The sequence below is a fragment of the Taeniopygia guttata genome, chromosome 8 (assembly GCF_048771995.1).
Source record: "Taeniopygia guttata chromosome 8, bTaeGut7.mat, whole genome shotgun sequence".
Taxonomy (NCBI): Eukaryota; Metazoa; Chordata; class Aves; order Passeriformes; family Estrildidae; genus Taeniopygia; species Taeniopygia guttata.
Window position 1 is genome coordinate 4,748,207 of NC_133033.1, and position 19,920 is coordinate 4,768,126.

At 47.3% G+C, this 19,920-nt stretch overlaps 1 protein-coding gene across 1 annotated transcript; it reads left to right on the top strand.

Annotated features, from left to right (window-relative positions):
- Window positions 1–7,814: 7,814 nt before the first annotated feature.
- DHCR24 (24-dehydrocholesterol reductase) lies at window positions 7,815–17,265 on the top strand. The gene is made up of 9 exons (XM_030278714.4): window positions 7,815–8,150; window positions 9,225–9,380; window positions 9,842–9,947; window positions 10,201–10,319; window positions 10,414–10,677; window positions 11,373–11,516; window positions 12,425–12,622; window positions 13,369–13,547; window positions 15,059–17,265. Exons 1-9 carry the CDS (start codon window positions 7,893–7,895, stop codon window positions 15,210–15,212), a joined length of 1,578 nt encoding a protein of 525 aa, XP_030134574.2. The 5' UTR covers window positions 7,815–7,892; the 3' UTR covers window positions 15,213–17,265.
- The last annotated feature ends 2,655 nt before the right edge of the window (window positions 17,266–19,920 follow it).

Here is a 19,920-nt window from a genome sequence, read left to right on the forward strand (position 1 = left end):
GAAGACATTGCCTAAGTTAGTTACCTTCAGACTGAAAAGAGAGGTCTCCATCTACCATATGCAGCTGACTTAGATCAGCACCTCAGACTGCGACGGGACCTGACAGAAAGCACCCATGAGCAGCACCCCTGAGACAGAGACCTGCCATCCCACATGGAGAACACAGGCTTCCCTGCTCGACCTCCCTGGGAAGCCACCCAGGATCCAGAGAGTTACTCTTCCTCCCCAAAATGTATCCTGTCCTTTTCTTTGTCTACTCATCTTCTTTGAAAAGGTGTGGTTTTCCTCCCCTGGCAATTCTCCTGTGCCAGAGAAGTGTCAGCTCTTGGTTGCCTCACAGAGGGATGAAACTCTCCTGTCCTGATTCACTCTGCCAGTTCCAGCATGAGGGAAATCCATCCCAGTCCTATAACTTTCATTAGCCTGGATTTAAGCAGACACCTCAGTGCAATAAAAGTTCAGAGCTTATTACAGACTCTGGGCTGATACCATAGATAATGGTAATTAACTGATCTGGGATGACAGTGGTTTATTGCTGGCTGATTTCTCAATATTTTCCTTAAGCAGTCTGTTAAAAAGAAAATGGGCCTTGCCAAGGATGGAGGGGGCAGGAGGAGACAGAAAGCAGCTGAGTCTGCAGCTCAGCACATGAGGGGCTTGGAAGTGCACCTGGAGTTTGCCATGAGCTGGGGGCAGGATCAGTGCATTTACCCATTCTCAGATTTATTTGTGAGTCACAGGGTTTCTGTGGGTGGGCATTTAAAGACCACTCTTCCCCATGGACAGGGTGCTGCAGCAATCATATTTTGATGCCTACTGGAAGTACAAAAAAAACTGGGGTTTGGTTGTGTGAGAAGGTACTGAAATTGCTGACTCATTTTACTAGGTATGGCTCCAAACAAGTCTGCCAAGCTGGATTCTACAGAAATTTCCTGTATTAAAGGAAACTGAGCAATCACATCCTCATCACCTTCTGTGCAGACACCTCTTCCAGCCACTGATTTGCAGAGCTGAGGACCAGTCAATTCATCCAGTCCTCAGCCTGAAAATCGTTCTGTAGCTCCATGAGATGATCCACACATGGGAGCACATCTTGTTCTTCTCCACAGAAAGGGGCAGGAACCTCTTCTCAAAGCCTCCAGCTTCCTTCTGCTCAGTTCCATACACGTGGGAGTCGCTTCCAAGGCACATCTGCTGTTGAAAGGAGCTGAGCAACATGGAGGGAACAAATACTGGCAATCAGCTTTCGACCTGATTTCATACTGAGTTTTCTAGTGAAAAAAAAGGACATTTGTAGTCTATCAGCATAGCACTGAACCACGTTAAATACGCCTCCATTTATCTTCGGTAAGACCAATACAGTTCCTTATTATTGGAACAATGGTATATTTTTGTCACCCTTAATTATTAACTTATCTGGCTGCAATTTCTTCGTTTATTAAAAGGATATGCTAGGTGGCTTTAACAGCTATACAGCTCTTATATAACCAACATCTTAAACTCCATCCTTTTCCTTTTTCTTTTTTTTTTTTTTTTTTTTTTGCTTTGCTCACAGCTTTCCTATTTTTCTTTGGCATCAGTAAGTAAACCCAAAGGGAGAGATCCTACAGTTGCAATGATGTTTTTGGAGCATAGCCTGGAGTTTTATCAGTTTACATCATATGGGAGTGGGCCCATGAAATTTTTAAAATGTTGAAATAAATGAAAGCAGACAGGTGATAGAGTGACAGCACCAGACAGAGAGAATGGCCACAGCCAAGGCAGTGCAAGCCTTAGCTTTATTTGGAGTAAAAGGGCCTGAAACTACAACTAGTACTGGGAGGCTAAACACACCAGCAGGTTTGCTGGGAGCTGAAAATGGGAGAAAAATTTGGTCTGTACAGAAAAACAACTTGTAGTGTTTTCCTCTGGTGACATTGGCAAGCCTTCACCATCACCAAATGATTCCTGCATGTTCCCACAGCATTTGCCACTCCAAGCAAGAAGATTCCAGGGGCAGATGGGGGGAGAGGGTACCCTGCAGTCACTCCCCACCAGTTGTGGGGAGTGCCTTTGTGACAAAGTTCACCCTGAGCACCCTTGAAGCCACTGGCACTTATGTACTTATGTCCATGTTGCCATGAGTCTGAAATAATGCATTTATTGCCTTTCAGTGACTGCAGCTCGTTTCTGATGCCCAGCACGGTTGGTGTCCCCAGGATCTCACCAACAGAAGGAGACAGGGGAGCATCACAGCTTCTTCACCCACTTCTCCTCCTCTCTCTCATGGCTGTAAAGCCAACTGATGGTTGCCATGAGCTCACTGTCCCCACTGCTCACCCAGAGGAGTGGGACGTCCCTCAGCCTGTAGTTTGAGTGCTGGAACCCCAAGTTCTTCAGTAACCACCTCTCCACACCCGCTGCCATGCCCCAGCCATTTCATTTCTGCCACAGAGCATTGTCACTACCCTGGTGACAGTGAAGGGAGGGCTGAATTCCTTTCCCAGTCTGGCTCTCTGTTTTGACAAGTGATTCTTTTTATAAATCCCAGACAGGGTATCCCTTCAGAGGCAATTGTAAAGCTGGATTTAATGCACAACACAGAGAATACAGGAAAGCTCTCGTACGTTCTGCAGCACTGGGGGTTTTTTTGGTGGCTCTGTGAACGTGCTGACCAGCAGCTGACCTTTCCTCCTGATGCAGAGCACAGCCATTAAAGGACAGGACACACTCTGACATCATTAGTATTCCCAATTTCACTTCACATCCTGCATCTGCTTCCCCCCAAGGTGGTGCTGGATCCCACCAGACACCTACAGTAGCTCACCACCAGAGGAGTGAGGCCTTGTGACATGATTGGTATCAGAGCACATGGGCTACAGCCCAGGTATCCTTGATTCCTGCAGCACTGGTTATTCCTTCTCTTGGTGAAGCCCTTCCCAGTGTGAACAGGGTGGCTGCAGCCTTGAGAGGACAGAGGAAGGCAAGGAAGAAGAGCAAAGTCACCCCAAGGACTCAGTGTGCTGGGCAGGGTGGACCAATCCACATGGAGGGCTTTCCACACCACGGATGTTAAAGAAGTCCTTCCACACTAGGTCCACCTACACCTAAAACAGCCTTAACAATCTAACCTTGCTTAAGCTTTCAGTTGGTGTTCCACTTCCCCTGAGAGCTATCTGGGAGTTTCTAAAGTAACTAAAAATTAATTTTCCCTTTCTGACTGATTTCCCAAGGGCCACCCCAGCTACAGCTGCTGTACCAAACCCTCTGCCCTCCTCCTCTTCGAGCCACCACACATCTCTACTCCCTCACATGAAACATTTGTGAAACCTGAGAAACAGGTCCTGGGCAATAGAAATCCCATTGATAAATACCTTTCAACAAAAACCCATCTGGAAGCTGATCAATTGAGCACCATCAGGTAAACAGAGGGACACTACGTTCCCCTACAGGCTTTTCCTTCAGGATGACTGAACATACTTTGGATTTCTCAGCAGAGGGAGCTTCTCACAAGCAGTTTGAGCACCACCTCCCTCCAACCCTCAGAAACGCTCCTGTTTCAAACAAGCTTTGCACCAAACCAACGTGCAGGAAAACTGACTCCTAACCCTGAGTAACCATTGGCTGGTTTGTTTATGGATTTAAGCAGTCTTTCCAAAATTCTTTATTAGTTTTCATAACTATCCCTATTAAATGCCTGTCCTTTCAACATCCTGGTACAGCTCAGCAGTGGCTCTGTGGCAGTCAGTACCAGGGCTGTGAGAGTTTGCAAGAAAAAAAAATGGGCTTTTTAATGATTTTCAGTGCTTTTCTTTGGTGCCACTGAAGGCTTCTTGGTATTTTTCTTATGGAGACAGAACTCTTCAGCCTACTTGTGTGTGCAGCTCAAATGCTCTGTATGTTATGACCGTGCAGTGTGGCCAGCAGGATCAGGGCAGAGATTGTCCCCCTGTGCTTGGTGCTGATGAAGCCACACCTGGAATCCTGTGTGCGTTTTGGGGCCTCTCATGACAAGAAAGACATTGAGGGGCTGAGGTGTGTTCAGAGAAGGGCAGCAGAGCTGGGAAAGGGCTGAAGCACAAGTCTGAGGTTGAGGGAGTGGTGGGGCTCAGCCTGGAGAAAAGGAGGCTCAGAGGAGACCATCTCAGTCTCTACAACTCCCTGAAATGAGATTGGAGCCAGGTGGGGGTCAGGGTCTTCTCCCAGGGAACAAGGGACAGGACAAGAGGAAGCAGCCTCGAGTTGTGCCAAGGAGCTTTGGATTGCTTATCAGGAACAATTTCTTCACATAAAGAGTTATCAAACACTGGAACAGGTTGCACATGGCAGTGGTGGAATTATCATCCCTAGAGGGGTTTAAAAGCTGTGTGGATGTGGCACTTGGGGTGGTGGCCTTGGCAGTGCTGGGGGACACAGTTGGACTTGGTGATCTTAAAGGGCTTTTCCAGCCTAAACAATTCTATGATTCCATGACTCAGTGTCCCTTCTCCTTATCTCCTTGGACAAACAGCTGCATCTTTTATTGGTTACCACCAAGCCCTGCTGGGTAAGGAACAGAGTCCCGTGCAGGGCTGGCAGGGCTGTCTGGGATGAGCTGTCCCCAAAGGATGGGGAGCTCTGCCATGGTCAATGCCAGGCCCCAGCTCTGCTCCCAGCACAAGCGTGCGTGGGGTGAGCTCCACGAGGGAGCTGATCCAGGCAGAAAAAAAAACTGATTTGAAGAGAAAATGTTTAATTCTTCAGTCAGATCAGTTCTCCAACCTGTTTTACTGAGTGACAGCAGAAGCACTTGTACTGCACAGCATGCCCAGAACAGCATGAGTGGGTGGATGGGATGGCAGGAGAGGGAGGCAGGGAGGAGAAGAAGGGAAAAGGACTGCTTTTTAAAGAAGCACTAACAGCTTAAACACAGTTAAAATGTTAATTTAATTGAAGAAATCAAGGATTTTCATCTCACCAAACTACCAAGAGAACCTTAGCTCTTCCAGCCAGATTTGCAGAAGATGTCTTCCTAAGCCTACATATATCGTTGGATGATGTTTTGCCTAAATAAGTGAAAAGAACTGAAAACCAGCAGCATTTCTAATATCTATCTCCCCTTCCCTCATCCCCTTCTCATTCCTTCATTTTCTATGCCTGGCATCAGTACCTGCATGAGCAATTTGACCATAATCTGAACGTGGTTCACTCCTCTGCTTTAAAGGAGTTTCACATCATGATCTTTGAGGTCACCTACCACCTTCCTGTTGCCCAGGGCCTTACAAAAACAAGAGCAAAACATGGAAAACATTACAAACACTTGTAATGGTTCTTCATAAAAACTATTTCAAAATAGTATTTACACTGAAGGCATAAATATCCCCTTGTGAATAAATGATGCTTTTATTCAATAAGCCTAGTGCTTGATCACATTCAGAGCAGGAATAATTATTTAGGTCCTTCAGAGAGGTTAAAATAACCTCTCTTAGAGCATAGGAACCTTCTTTTGAATGAATAATTTCTGTCAGCAGATGAACTGATAAATAAAAGCAGATAACATCAATCAGCTCAGATGTAAGAAGAGCTAGTGAACAGATGAGGCACAAGTGCAACAAATATAATTTGGTTATAAATAAATTTAGTCTGGAAATTAGGAGACCCTTTCTAAATATGGGTCTTCACAGTCTAGTCCTTCAATAAAAACAGTGGGACAAAACCCAAAATAGCAGTGTGCTATAATTTCCATCCCTGGAAGTGTTCCAGGCCAGGTCGCATGGGGACTTGAGCAAACTGTTCTAATGGAAGGTGGCTCTGCCCATGGCTGAAGGGCTGGGACTAGGTGATCTTTGAGGTACTTCCAACCCAAACCATTCAGTGAGTGATTCCATGAAATCCTGAAGTGGGCTTCAAAACAAAGCCTTCCATGTGTCTGCAGAGGGCTGAAAGGTGTGGCTGGCCTGCCACAGCTGAGCTCTGAAACTCGATCCCTCCCTGTCTGAAGTTTCCATCTCCCAGCTATCAATCATCGAAAGGACAAGGTCAGCATTTCTCCTGCTGGCAAAGAGGAGTGACTCCTGACACTTGTGTCACATCACCATGGCTGTGTCCACATGGAACACCTTGATTCCATGTTCCTCTCTGAGCCAGCGGTGCCATGGCAAAGTCTCTGCCATTCCAGGGTCCCTGACAGCGCTGGCTGTGCCAGGACCTCCTGGGGCTGTCATTGGACCTCTGTCACCGTCCTCTCAAGCAGCACATCCCTTGAGGGATTTTAACCTCAAAAAACAAAGCCTCATCTTTCTCACAGACTTTATTTATCTTCTGTCACATGGTTCCATAACGGGCAGAAGTTTTCTGCCAGGGTTTTAGAGAGCAAGCCATGTTTTGGAGGGAGGTGCCCCCTTCTTTATTCTAGAAATTGAGCTGCATGGCACTTTGGAGACAACTGCACCGCCAGGTTCTGTGGTGCCTACACCTCCAGAGGGGTGCACAAGTGAGGGAGGCACAGGTGAGAGATGCGGAGGTGTTTTGCTTTAGACCCCAACCCAAAGGCACCAGGATGCACCCCTTGTTCAGGGGACACTGGGCACCACAGCACCACTGAGGGCCTGTCCCCAGCCCTGATTGAGAGATCCCCTCTGCCTCAGCCCTTGTCCTCCACCCCGTATCCCACTCAGCCCCGACCTCAGGACCACTCCCAGCCCTGCCCAGGGTCTGAGCCTGTCCCAGTCCTCATTCCCAGCCCTGCCCAGGGGCCTGACTCTGTCCCAGTCCCCCTCAGTCCCCTCAGTGCCTCCCGGTGCCCCTCAGTCCCCCTCAGTGTCCCTCAGTCCCCTCAGTGCCCCTCAGTGCCCCTCAGTCCCCTCAGTGCCCCTCAGTCCCCTCAGTGCCCCTTAGTCCCCTCAGTCCCCTCAGTTCCCTCAGTCCTCTCAGTCCCCTCAGTGCCCCTTTGTCCCCTCAGTCCCCTCAGTGCCCCTCAGTCCCCTCAGTACCCCTCAGTGCCCTCAGTGCCTCTCAGTCCCCCTCAGTCCCCTCAGCGCCCCTCAGTACCCCTCAGTCCCCTCAGACCCCTCAGTGCCCCTTAGTCCCCTCAGTCCCCCTCAGTCCCCTCAGTCCCCTCAGTGCCCCTTAGTCCCCTCAGTGCCCCTTAGTCCCCTCAGTCCCTCTCAGTCCCCTCAGTGCCCTCAGTGCCCCTCATTCCCCTCAGTGCCCCTCAGTCCCCCTCAGTGCCCCTCAGTCCCCTCAGTCCCCTCAGTGCCCCTCAGTCCCCTCAGTGCCCCTCAGTCCCCCTCAGTCCCTTCAGTCCCCTCAGTGCCCCTTAGTCCCCTCAGTCCCCCTCAGTCCCCTCAGTGCCCCTTAGTCCACTCAGTCCCCTCAGTCCCCTCAGTGCCCCTCAGTCCCCTCAGTGCCCCTCAGTCCCCTCAGTCTCCTCAGTGCCCCTTAGTCCCCCTCAGTGCCCCTTAGTCCCCTCAGTCTCCTCAGTGCCCCTTAGTCCCCTCAGTGCCCCTTAGTCCCCCCAGTCCCCCTCAGTGCCCCTCAGTCCCCTCAGTGCCCCTTAGTCCCCTCAGTCCCCTCAGTGCCCTCAGTCCCCTCAGTGCCCCTTAGTCCCCTCAGTGCCCCTCAGTGCCCCTCAGTGCCCCTCAGTGCCCTCAGTCCCCTCAGTCCCCTCAGTCCCCTCAGTCCCCCGGCGGTGACACCCCCGCCGCGGGGGGGGCCCCGGTGGCCGCGGCGATGAGGGGGAGCGCGGGGCCGGCCGCGCGCAGCCAATCGGCGCCCTCAGCGCCTGGTCCGATCTCCGCGGAGCTCTCCGATTGGCCGTCGCCCTCCCCTCTCCTCACGCCTCGGCCAATGGGGGCGGGGGGGCGTGGCCCTGGCGGCGAGCGCGCGAGCGGCGGGCGCGGCATGGCGGGGTCCCATAAGGGAGCGCGGCGGTGATGGAGCGCGAACGGGCGGTGGGCGTCATGTCGGCGCTGTGGTCGGTGGGCGCGGGGCTGCTGCTCCTGCTGCTCTGGGTGCGGCACCGCGGGCTGGAGGCCGTGCTGGTGCACCACCGCTGGGTCTTCGTCTGCTTCTTCCTCATGCCGCTCTCCATCCTCTTCGACATCTACTACCATCTGCGCGCATGGGCCGTGTGGCGCTTCCACAGCGCCCCGCGGCAGCACGCCCAGCGCGTCCGGCACATCCAGGAGCAGGTGAGGCTTGGCGGCTGCCCGGGGGGACCGCGGCTTTGCGAGGGGACGGCGTGTCCTTGTCCCGCTCTCTGTCATCCTCCCCCACCCACCCCGCCATTCCGCACCCGGGGCAAAGTCCAGCCGGAGCGGGGAAAAGCGAGGGAATGAACGCCAGCCGCCCTCAGGGCTCTTGTCCCGCTGGAACTCCTGTGGAACTCCCTCCCTGCGGCCGCTGGCACTGCGGTGCCCTCAGGGACGTGCTGTGAGCCAGACTCGGGCCACGCGTGTGTGCAGCGTGGGGACATCGCTCTGGCTCCGAAGCGTGTTGGGATTCCACTCACATCCTGCTGCTCGGCACCGCCACTTCCAGGCGCTGCTTCACGGGCGGATTAAAGTTTTCCTCCGCCCAGAAATGCAGATGTCTGTAGTGGTTCTGTGGTAATTCTGTCACATCCGCTGCTGTTTCCTGCCTTGTGTCTCACATCGCAGATACAGATGGATAGTCATGTGCATGGCGTTATTCTCGGAGGGGTTGGGATTGTTGATTTTTACCAGCTGTAGTAGCAACGCAGCTTCGAAGAAAATGCAGTTGTTTGTTCTCTGGGTGTTAACCACTGTGGCTTTGCAGAATTCGTGGCTCATATGTATGGCTTGCACATTTTCCTTCCCAACTTTTTGTAGAATCCTACGAGGCTTTGGGTTGGAAGGGGCCTTAAAAATCATCGCACTCCAACCCCACCCTGCCATGGGCAGGAGCATCTTCCACTAGATCAGGTTGCTCAAGATTGCTTCCACTAGACCAGGTTTTCTCTCTTTGCCTGGTCATTCGGAGGCTCAGGCCCCTTTTTGTGTGTTTTGGATTAGAACTAAGATTATAACAGCAACAATACCTCCCTTAGAAGAGATTTTTTAAAACTCTGCTAGTGTCTTGTTATCTTTCTGAATCCTTCCCCAAAAAGAAAACCCCAGAGCTACAGGATATTAGAAATATGTCCTCTTCATAGCTATACTGGTCATACTTTATTTAGAAGTTCAGAGGTCTGCAAAGAGGCTTCCAGAGCATGGAAGTTGGCTGACAGTTGTTGGCTCTTGCAGGTCCGGGAATGGAAGAAGGAAGGCAGCAAGAGGTACATGTGCACGGGCCGGCCCGGCTGGCTGACAGTGTCACTCCGTGTTGGGAAGTACAAGAAGACCCACAAGAACATCATGATCAATTTAATGGATGTTCTGGAAGTAGACACTGAAAGACAGGTAACAAATCCCACCACAAAGCATTCACTAGGATGGATTTTATGGTTTTCTTCACAATACTCAGAGCTGAAGGGATCAGATTCCACAAAGAACAAAATTTTGGAACAGACCTATCACATTTCAAGGGTTTGCAGTGTGGGCTTGGATCGTTCTAGCTGAAAAAACCCAGCATATGGAATTGCTTGGCTTTTATGTGCTGAAGTCTAAAAGACCAGATTGATTTATGGGTTTGGGCACTGAGCAACAAGATGTTGAGGCAGAGGAGGAATCACTAAACAGTTCCCACTATTTTTAGTAGTTCTCTTGGGAAAGTGAGTCTCCGAGTTCTGATAACAGATGGAAGTTTATCCGGTTAGCCATGTTTTGTCATCATTACTGCTGAACTCTTAATTTGTGTTTGTTGAGAATTTGCAAGTGGTTTTTTTTGTTTGTTTTTGTTGGGTTTTTTTTTGCTTTTTTAGGTTGTTCGTGTGGAGCCTTTGGTGACCATGGGCCAGCTGACTGCATACCTGAATCCCATGGGCTGGACTATTCCTGTGGTACCAGAGCTTGATGATCTCACAGTAGGTAAGGATTGCTGATGACAAGAGTCTCACTGATTTTGCTGCACTTTCATTAGGGTTTTTTATGCAGTAAAACACTGCATTGTTTTAAAGGTTGTAGAAATACTCTTTTGAGCCTTATGTTCTTTGAAGTATTTATGTTATAAGCACTTTTTTTTAATAGTCTTAAAAGAGCTTATAAAGTGGAGGTTTGCTCTCACAAATCACCCGCATTTGGAGTGTGTTTCATTTGATTTGTTGTGTGCTCTCTTGATAAGGTGGCCTGATCATGGGAACTGGCATTGAGTCTTCATCCCACATCTATGGACTTTTTCAGCACATCTGTGTGGCCTATGAACTTGTTCTTGCTGATGGAAGCCTTGTGAGATGTACACCAGTAAGACAAAATGTTACTTTGCTATCATTTACAATGTCATTGACAGTTATTGGTGTGGATATATGATTTAGTATGACATACATACTTTTTGCAGACTGAAAACTCAGACCTATTTTATGCAGTGCCTTGGTCTTGTGGTACTCTGGGTTTCCTGGTTGCAGCAGAAATAAAAATGATTCCTGCCAAGAAATATGTCAAAATACATTATGAGCCAGTAAGAGGACTGCAGAAGATTTGTGAGAAGTTCACTGAAGAGTCTAAGAAAAAGGAGAATAGTTTTGTGGAAGGACTTATGTATTCCTTGGATGAAGCAGTCATCATGACAGGAGTCTTGACTGATGAAGCTGAGCAAAGCAAGGTAACTAAAGGGAAATTACTCACAATAAAAAAAAATACTCCCAAAGTCTAACTGAAGCTGTAGTAGAATAAAACCACTATAGAATTGGAACAATCTCTTAACATAGGATTAAAATTTGTATCAGTCCATCAGGATATTTTAATTCCTACTATGACAGAATCTGTTCTCTAAATCTCTTTTATTGGTGAGAGATGACCCACTGACTTCATTGTTCTGAGGAGGTGGAAGAGAATGATCTTTTCTCCTGGACTGAACAATGCTGCTTTGAACTGCAGTTATTCAGAGTAACTCTCTTCCCAGCAAGTTTTTAATTCTGTTAATATTAATAAAAACACCTCAGAGGCATGCACAGGAAGGTCATGCTAAGTGTTCATGCAACCCTCACCTGGATGTTTCCTCTCTGCCATGTGAGGTTTTGGATTAATGGTGGGTTTAGAGATTGGCATTTTTGGAATTCGGTTCTGTCACATTTGTGGGTTCTTAAATAGCTTGTCAGTGGCAAGCCTTACTTAAACCTTAATGGCAAGAAAGCTAAGAAGGAGCCTTGCAAGTGGAGTGAAGGCTCCCTAGTAGATGTCTTGTGACAGTCTTACCCAGAGGATATAACACAGATTCCTCCCAGAAAAGGAATTTGGGGACATACTCTGTTGTCTAGCAAGGTGTAACTTGCCTAATGAATTAATGTTTTCTTGTAGATAAACAGAATTGGCAACTACTACAAGCCATGGTTCTTTAAGCATGTGGAGACGTATTTGAAAGCTGACAGGACTGGAGTGGAATACATTCCTTCCCGACATTATTACCACAGACATACTCGCAGTATCTTCTGGGAGCTCCAAGTAAGACAGTTCCAAAATTCAGATATATCTGCAGGAAGGTACTCTGCCCTTTCACAATGTACCATCTTCCCCTTGGCAGAAACTTCTGTCTTTAATGGCAGAAAAAAAATGGCAAAGTTTATTTACAAGTCCTGTATTTGGGTGCAGCAAATCCAAAGACACTTCTTGGCATATAAGGTGTTGTATCAGAAGCTCCTAATTTTTGGTTTAGTGCTTTTCTGAATTGAGACCTTAAGTATGTGTTTCAGCATTAAATTTCTGTACCTACTGAGGGATTTCCAAATTCAGATAATGGAAAAAACATGAATGTGAAATTCTGGCTGAAAAACTGCCCCACCTAAATTAATTATGTAGTCAGATCATTACATAAATGTGCTTATTGTTGAGTGTACTTACACAAAACTTGATTAGACATTCTGAAATATTCCTGTTACTACATTTTCAACCTCTGGAGTGAGGTGCCAGATCCTTTCAGCTCCTGCAGAAGGTAAAAACAGCAATCGGCTGTGTGGGTGGTAATTAAAATGATACAGATTTAAAATGCTATTGAGAAATTTTGTTATTCTTGCAAAACTTCTGTAAAGTTACTCCTTGTGCACTCCTCCCTTGGATGTTGCAAGATGATATAACCTGTTGCTCTCTGAACTTTATTTCTGAAATTATTTGTGGCTATGTTATGATTCATAGAGCTGAAAATCAGTGGTACCCAGAGGAGGCTTAGGGCAAGGCTCTGTAGCCAAGTGCACTCCAGACCACTCTAGTTTGCTAATTTGTTTTAGTACTTCAGCAAAGTATCAGCAATTAAATTCATGGAAAATCTGGCTTAATATTGCCCTGAGGGCTCTGAAGTGTTCTTTTGGTCCACTTGCACATTCTTGAGCCAAACTCTTTTCCTTTCCTCTTTGAAGGATATCATTCCTTTTGGCAATAACCCCGTGTTCCGTTACCTGTTTGGCTGGATGGTCCCCCCAAAAATCTCTCTGTTGAAGCTCACCCAAGGGGAAGCCATCCGGAAGCTGTACGAGCAGCACCACGTTGTGCAGGACATGCTGGTGCCAATAAAGAGCCTTGAAAAATCAATCCAGACCTTCCACGTTGACCTGAATGTAAGAACTCATCTCCCAACAAACCTTGGGTTGTTTGTGATAAGGATTGTGACCATTGATGTTAAGATATAATATCCTGCTTGTGCAAAAGGTCATTATTGTGTCCTGGGGAGTGTTGTGCTTTGTGAGTCCATGATGCAAGGCTGCAGCAGAAATAAACACAGCTTTCTGAAAAAGGGAACCGTTAAATAAAAGATTGGAGCTTTGGTAGAAGCTGACACTTCTAAAAGATTTTATCACTTACTAAAATTTGAACTTCATCTAAAATGATTGGTGGTCTCACCAAAGACCAACTGTGGAGCTTCATTTCCCTTTCTTGCTTTTATTTCTGAATTTATTTTAGTTAGTGTAGAATTTCAATTTTGATCATTTCAGTTTTGGACTGACCTGGAAAAGAAAACACTTCCTTCTCATTTTGCTTAGAATATTTATTTAATTGTTGCTTTGAGATCAGGGGTGGTTATTTGTGGGTGTTTTTTGGGGCCTTTTTTCCCTTTTAATTTCAAATGTTTAAAGGGAGGAGATGTAATTCTAGGAGGACATTTTCAATCTATTTGTGTTATGACCATTAGAAAGTGCAGCTAAAAACCACACTGGGACATCTGAGAAGGAAGAGCTGAAAGCAAAAGTTTCAGTCCAAGATTGGCAGAAAGTTCTCTTGCCTCTTTATTTTGCTGCATTTATTAAAGAGCTTAAAGGATGATTGTGTTAAAAAATAATTGATGAAGTGTTTTCCTGCCCTGCAGGTGTACCCTATCTGGTTATGTCCTTTCATATTGCCCAACAATCCTGGTATGGTCCATCCCAAAGGAAATGAAACTGAACTCTACGTGGATATAGGAGCTTATGGAGAGCCCAAAAGCAAACAATTTGAAGCCAGGGCCTCAATGAGGCAAATGGAAAAGTTTGTAAGAAGTGTGCATGGGTAAGGACCCCACTCCTCAGAATAATGATAATGTCATATTATTCACACCATGTGGTTCAATCACAGTTATTTATCCTACAGAACTTTAATATTTAATATTGCATTAAGTTAACAACCACAATAATTTAAAACCAATTTAAATTTCTAATTTTGGTGAGTATTAAATATGATTTCACTTTATTATTTGATTGCAAAGCCTACCAAACAAAAGGACACACTGGCTGAAGTTCTTGCAGTGTAGTTGGGAGCTGGGTGACATCAGGTTACCTTTTACCTCCAGGCTACACTGGGAGTAGAGTCTGCTGCTATAAAATACATCTTTTGGGATTCCTGAGTGGCGATCCTTGGAATCCAAAGTTTGGAGAGCTTCCCTGGCTGCCCTTGGGACTGTTCTCCCTGCAGTCCTTGCAGCATCGTGGAGCGGCTCTGCCCCGTCCTTGCAGCAGGATGTCCTTGCCCAGGGGGCCAGCCTTGGCTGTCCCTGCAGTCAGTCCCTGTGTGCTGGTGGCATTCTTTCCTCCCTCAAAACTTGTGCTCCAGAGCTTCCTTTTCCCTGCCTGGGCTCTGATTACACAGGACCACAGTGGGCGTGAGGCATGTGCCCACCATCTGTCACGGACTCGAGCCAGCCTAATTTGCTGGAGCGGTGTCAGTGGAGGAGCAGCCACAGGCTGGTTTCTCAGGAACAAAAAGCAACTACATGGTATTTTTACACCATCAGTCTAATTTATCCCCATTTCTATTTTGACCTACTTCTCAGTCTAACAGTGATCATGTCCCATGTGGCTGAGCAATAATGGCAAGGCTGCTTCGAGATGATTTGGGGACTGCAAATGACTTTGAGCTGCAAGAAGTGATTTGCCAGAGAACAAAGCAACCCAAAGTTAATTTTAAGCTTTTTTTTTCATTAACATGAAATTAAGATTTTAATTTAAAGCTCTTTACTGACAAAGTTTGGTCTGTTTTCTACCTGTCACTGGGAAATGAGCAATGGATAAATGCTTAATCTTCCAGTTTCTTAATCAGACAAAACAATAGAGCTTCTATGTTAGGTTGTGTTTTGCTGCTGTACTCTGGTGGTAGCTGCAGCTTAGAGAGCACACTGTGGAAGTGAGGAAGAGTCCACAGCTGAAGAAGGATTAATTTGTAAATGGACCTTTGTTACACCGTGCTTTGTTTGCCCTATGAATTTATCTTCTTGGCCTGGTCTCATTTTGCCTTCCTAGTTCTATTCTTAATGTCCAGAGAAACGAAAGTCAAAGCATGTATTGTTACAGCTGTCTTGAATGGATATTGTAATGCAGGCAAATATGAGATTCTGTGACTGGACCTATGTGGATCCTAAGAAAATAGACAGAAAAAAATACTAAATCCACAAAACATAATTGTCTGAGTGTCCCAGCATAATCCATGTGAGCTATGTATTTTCTTGTTTTTAAAAAGCATTGTTGATGGTTTTAAGTATTTGCTATTCATAGCTTGCACTGAATGTCTTTTTTCCTTCTCTCCAGTTTCCAGATGCTGTATGCAGATTGTTACATGACCCGTGAGGAGTTCTGGGATATGTTTGATGGCTCGTTGTACCACAAGCTGAGGGAGGAGATGAATTGCAAGGATGCCTTTCCAGAAGTGTATGACAAAATCTGCAAAGCTGCAAGGCACTGAGCCTGGCTGAGCTCACCAAGCAATCAGGGAAAGAGGAATTTACCTATAGCTAGTCAGTATGTCCTTTAAAGAAAATAAGCTTTATTGCTCTCCAAATAAGCTCATTCTTATTGATGTTTAAAGGTATGAATTCCTGCTTTACAGATTTATGTTTAGTATTTCTTCGTATGTTTTAAAACAAATTTTCCAAACTCAGAGTGATTGTTTTTAAGAAATCTGAAGTGCTAGCCTTTGTATCTAATGTAGTGACATAGGTGAGTTCACCTATTTCCAAGCAGAAGAAAAATAACAGGAATGGATGAAGACACTGGAGTTACACCAGCCGTGTAGCACAGCTTTATTTAACATGACTTCTGAAAACAGGAGGGAGGGCTCAGAAGTAGGTGCCAAAGCTGAACACATTGTCTAATTAATCATGTTGTTAAAAACATTTGCCTCCAGTCAGTGTCCTGGAGCAGCTCTGCAGTGGCTCATCCACACTCCATCCTCCTCCAGCTGCGAGATGGTGGTGCTGGGCTGCTCACGTTGTCCTGCAGGGCAGCTGAGCTCCCCAGGCGTGGCTTCTGCTGGAAAACTGAGCACTGAGGTGTGAAGAAGATGCTTTTTACTTGTGCCTATCAGATTTGTACTGATTTTGATTATGAAGTGCGAATGGATGTAGGTTTTTAGGTGTTTGGTAGTTGGCCAACAGTGCATTCGTTTTTTTGCCCCAAAGTATCAATGTTCTGGCTTTGTAGACCACTGAAAAAAAATTGCTGCTATTTCATATAGCCAAATTTTACTTTCTTTGTGGGTCAGTTTGTTTGGGTTTATTTTGGGTTTGTGTTTTTTGGGGTTATTTGGTTGTGGCTTAATTTTAGTGCCTTATAAGTACTCAGTTGGAGGAAGATACGGCTCATCTCAGATTGTTCTGTCCCGGCCTATGGGAGAAGGAAGTCAAGGCTGCATTCATCTGAGGTTTGTTAGAGCAAGTGGCTGTGGATAAGAACTGTTGATGTGAATCTTGATACAGGCTTTGGTTCTGACTTGAGTGACATTTTTGCTTTTCGTTTTAGCTGGGTTAGGTTGATAGGCTTTGTAAAAGGACTGTTTCAGTCACCTGGAGAGGAAAGAACAGCAAGTACTGTTAGTTCCCTCTTCTGCTGCTCGCAGGTGAAAATGGCACAGTTGTGGACTTGATACACTTGAGTGTAGAAGTGTGGAGATGTTTTGACCCTGTTGCCAGAATCAGGGTTCCAAACCAAGCCTGTGTCTTGTCCAAGCAGTACTGAAAATTGTTACTTGAAACCTTACTGAGTCTGATGGAAAAGAAAGTAATTTTCTTGAGGCTTGTGTAGGGGGTAACACGGAGAACTTCTCAAACAGTTACCAGTGGGAGGTGTAATTTTATTATGCGTGCTAAACCAATGATTTTATTTATTGATAGATGGATGTTCAAGGTCCAGATGAAACCAATGATAAAGCAGTAGCAGGAATAAGCTTGGGCTGTAACTCAGTGATGCACACTGTGTGCAAGTAAGGTACCCCTTCAAATCCTGCACAGGGGCAGCAATCCATGGGGAGACACGGCCAGTGCAGAGTGTCCTCAGTGCTGCCCGAGCCCTGGAGCTGTGTCAGTGATCCAGGAGGGCCTGCCACACCTCCTGGCTGCACCGGGGGTACACAGGAAGGCAAGTGTTGATTCTCAGGGTGTGACCTGCCTTCCTGCCCCCACGAGGGAATCATCCCTGGGGTGAAGCCATGATTAGCCCAGTGCTAGTATAGTCTGCACAGAGCAAGAATGGTTTGGTTAGCTTTGACAGCGCAATGTTAAAACAGCTAGAGGATATGCAAATACTTCTACTTAGGCTGTGTTTCACTTATGTACTGATGATCTTTAGGTATGCACTATGTTTGTTTTTTCACTCCTTAATTTATTGGCAAACTTTATATGCTGTGATTGGGTACTGCACTGTATCAGTCACACACATGCACACACATCATTGCTGTTGCTCTTGGTTTTTTGTTTGTATGGGCTGTTGAAAATAAAGCTCTGGCCGGCGTACTGTTCCAAGGAGTGGCTTTTAATGAGTGCTTGCTTGCTTTTCAACAGCTGTTTATCATTTCTCTTGTGCTTCTTGTGTCATTCCACATGGCCAGTGATGACTGAGAAAAGTCTGGGTAAGAGACTCAAGGCAGTGTGAGGGAGGTGGTGAGAGGTGATGTTTGCAGGAATGTCTTTGAAGCCTGTGAACCTTCACTTACCTTTTCCCCAAGACTCACCTGCAATAAAAGAAACACCTCATAGCTGAGCCTTAGCCCTTCACTCATGCCCCACTAGCTCCACACAGCTTCATGGTGCCAATTGTCCCGATTTTTTACACACACCACTTCCTTCTTTCCCTGTGACGTTTTGCTCAAGGAGGACAAACTCCTGTTTTGCATTTAGGTGCTACCCATTGACAGTGGGTAGTTACTTCATTCTTATTTCATGCTAATAAATCTAATCCCTGCCTTGAATGAGCAGGCAAAAATGAGAGGGAAGACTCGGTGCACTCTTCAGCCTGAGGGGTTTCACACCCACCTGTCTCCTAGCTAAATGTCTTCACGCAGCTCTGCGGGCTCAGTAGGAGGTGTTCTGCCCCTCCCTGCTCGCAGCTGGTACACCTTCTCCCAGGGTGTGCGCTGCTCTTTTCCCAGGGAGAAAGCCACACTGCCAAGTGCCCCAGCCCTGCTGAAGCAGCAGTTCAGGTGCCAAAGCCCTTCTGTGCTGGCCTTGGCTGCATTTCACAACCCTCCTTTGTCGGCCCAGCTGCATTTCTGTACCCTCCCTCGCCCACATCACTGCTCAGGCATTTCCCTTCAGAGCCCTCCTCCTCCGGAACAATAGCCAGGATTTCCTTAAATCGCTGCAGTTTTACCTGTGTTCCATTATCTCCCCCCACCAAATGGTAATTGCAGATTAATTAGTATACTTAATCAGCCACAACTAACATGTAATTACACCTAGATTTAATTAATCCTGTCTGGTCTAAACACTTGTACTAGACCTGATAAACTTAATTCTAGGAGAAACAACGTGCTCCCAGTACCTTTTTATGGCCAGCTTTTGTTGCTACTGACATTTTCTGCTCATCTCACTTTCTGCAGAGCCTCCAGGTTTTCATTCCCTGCTTGTCTTTGCTATGGTAGCTCTGTTTTAAACCCACTTCTCTGTGGAGTTGTGGTGGACCTGGAGATACTCAGGTGTGGTAACACCACCTAGAACAGGTATGTTCAACTCCTGTAAGTAGCAGCAGAGTTTGAAAGGATGTGTTTAACTCTGAGTGAGCTGTGTGTGCCATCACACCTTCCTTGGGAGGATGTGCAGGGTCCGGCATCCTCTTACGTATGTAATTTCTCTAAAGTCCTGCCTGAAAGTAGTTAATTATTGCTCAATTGCAGTGTCATTGCCCCCCTCCTTTAAGTCTCTGTGTTCAGCCAGGCAGAGGGAGGACAGGGAATCCCCTCTGTCATGCTTGCTGTGGTCCCTATCTATCCCAGGGAAGGCATGGTACAATTCCAACACTTTGTCTCAGTTGTCCTTTGCTCCTGGGCCTCCCCAGCTCCCATCAGCCACTGGCCTGTGAATTACAGGCTCCTGGCTGCTCCCAGCAGCAGAGCCACTCACCTCAGCAAGTGAGACAACAACAGTGGCACATCTTAACCAAAGGGAGCCCACGCTGCGGGGGAGGGAGGAGGACACAGCACCCAGTGAGCCCCACCACCCTCCTCCAGGAGCAGCTCTGGCCACAGCAGGACATAGAGTTGATTATCCCTGCAGGCTTGAGCTCTCTCACCAGTCCCCTCCTGCCAGCTGCAGTGAAGGGCAGCAGTGTCACAACCTCCCCACTCAAGTGGAATCTGAAAGTTCCCCACCAATTACGAAGATGTCTTGACCTCTTTCAAGCTGCCTGTTCCTCACTCAGCTGGATAAAGGAGAGAAGCCATGTGGATTCCTGCTGATCATCCCTAGCCAAGGTGGACTGTTTCAGACTAAAGCTTTCCCTGTCTGCTTTGAGCCCTTTAGGCTTTGTTCTGGTTCTCTATGGGGAAGCTGCCAAGATGAATACAGCTCCAGGAATGGGTACTGGGGGAAGGGCTCCTACCTGCACTGGCTCTGCAATGTGCTGCTGATGCTGCTAGAGTCAAAACTGGCTTTTAAGCAGCAGAGAATGACTTTTTGGAGGATACAAAATGCTCCTGGCACCTAAAAGGACCCAGCTGCCCTCATCCATGAAGTGCCTCCGCTTGCTTGCAGGTGAAACAGAGCAAAACTAATGGGAAGAGTTGTCCAAGCATCCCTTGAAAAGGGCAAAGGCCTGAGGATGCAGGCAGAGGTAATGTGGGCACTGCCGAGCTCCTGCCAGGCTCACCTGCCTGTGGGCAGTGTGTGCTCCCTGCTGGGTGCTCAGCACATCCCATGCTTCCACCCCAGGCTGCTCCCAGCTTGAGCTGCGTGTCCTGGACAATCTGTGCAAAAAGCCCCTGTGCAAGGAGCTGCTTCCCAGCAGGCACAGGCAGCCTGGGAGGTGAGAAGAGCAACGCCAGTACATCCAGCTGCCCCCACACATCAAGCTCTCACCTGGCTGCCCATGTCCCCAGGACTGCCTGCAGCCACCTGCTGACAGCTCTGGTCCCCAAGGACCACGGGGATGGTGGCAGCCCTTGCCATGGCAACCATCACCGT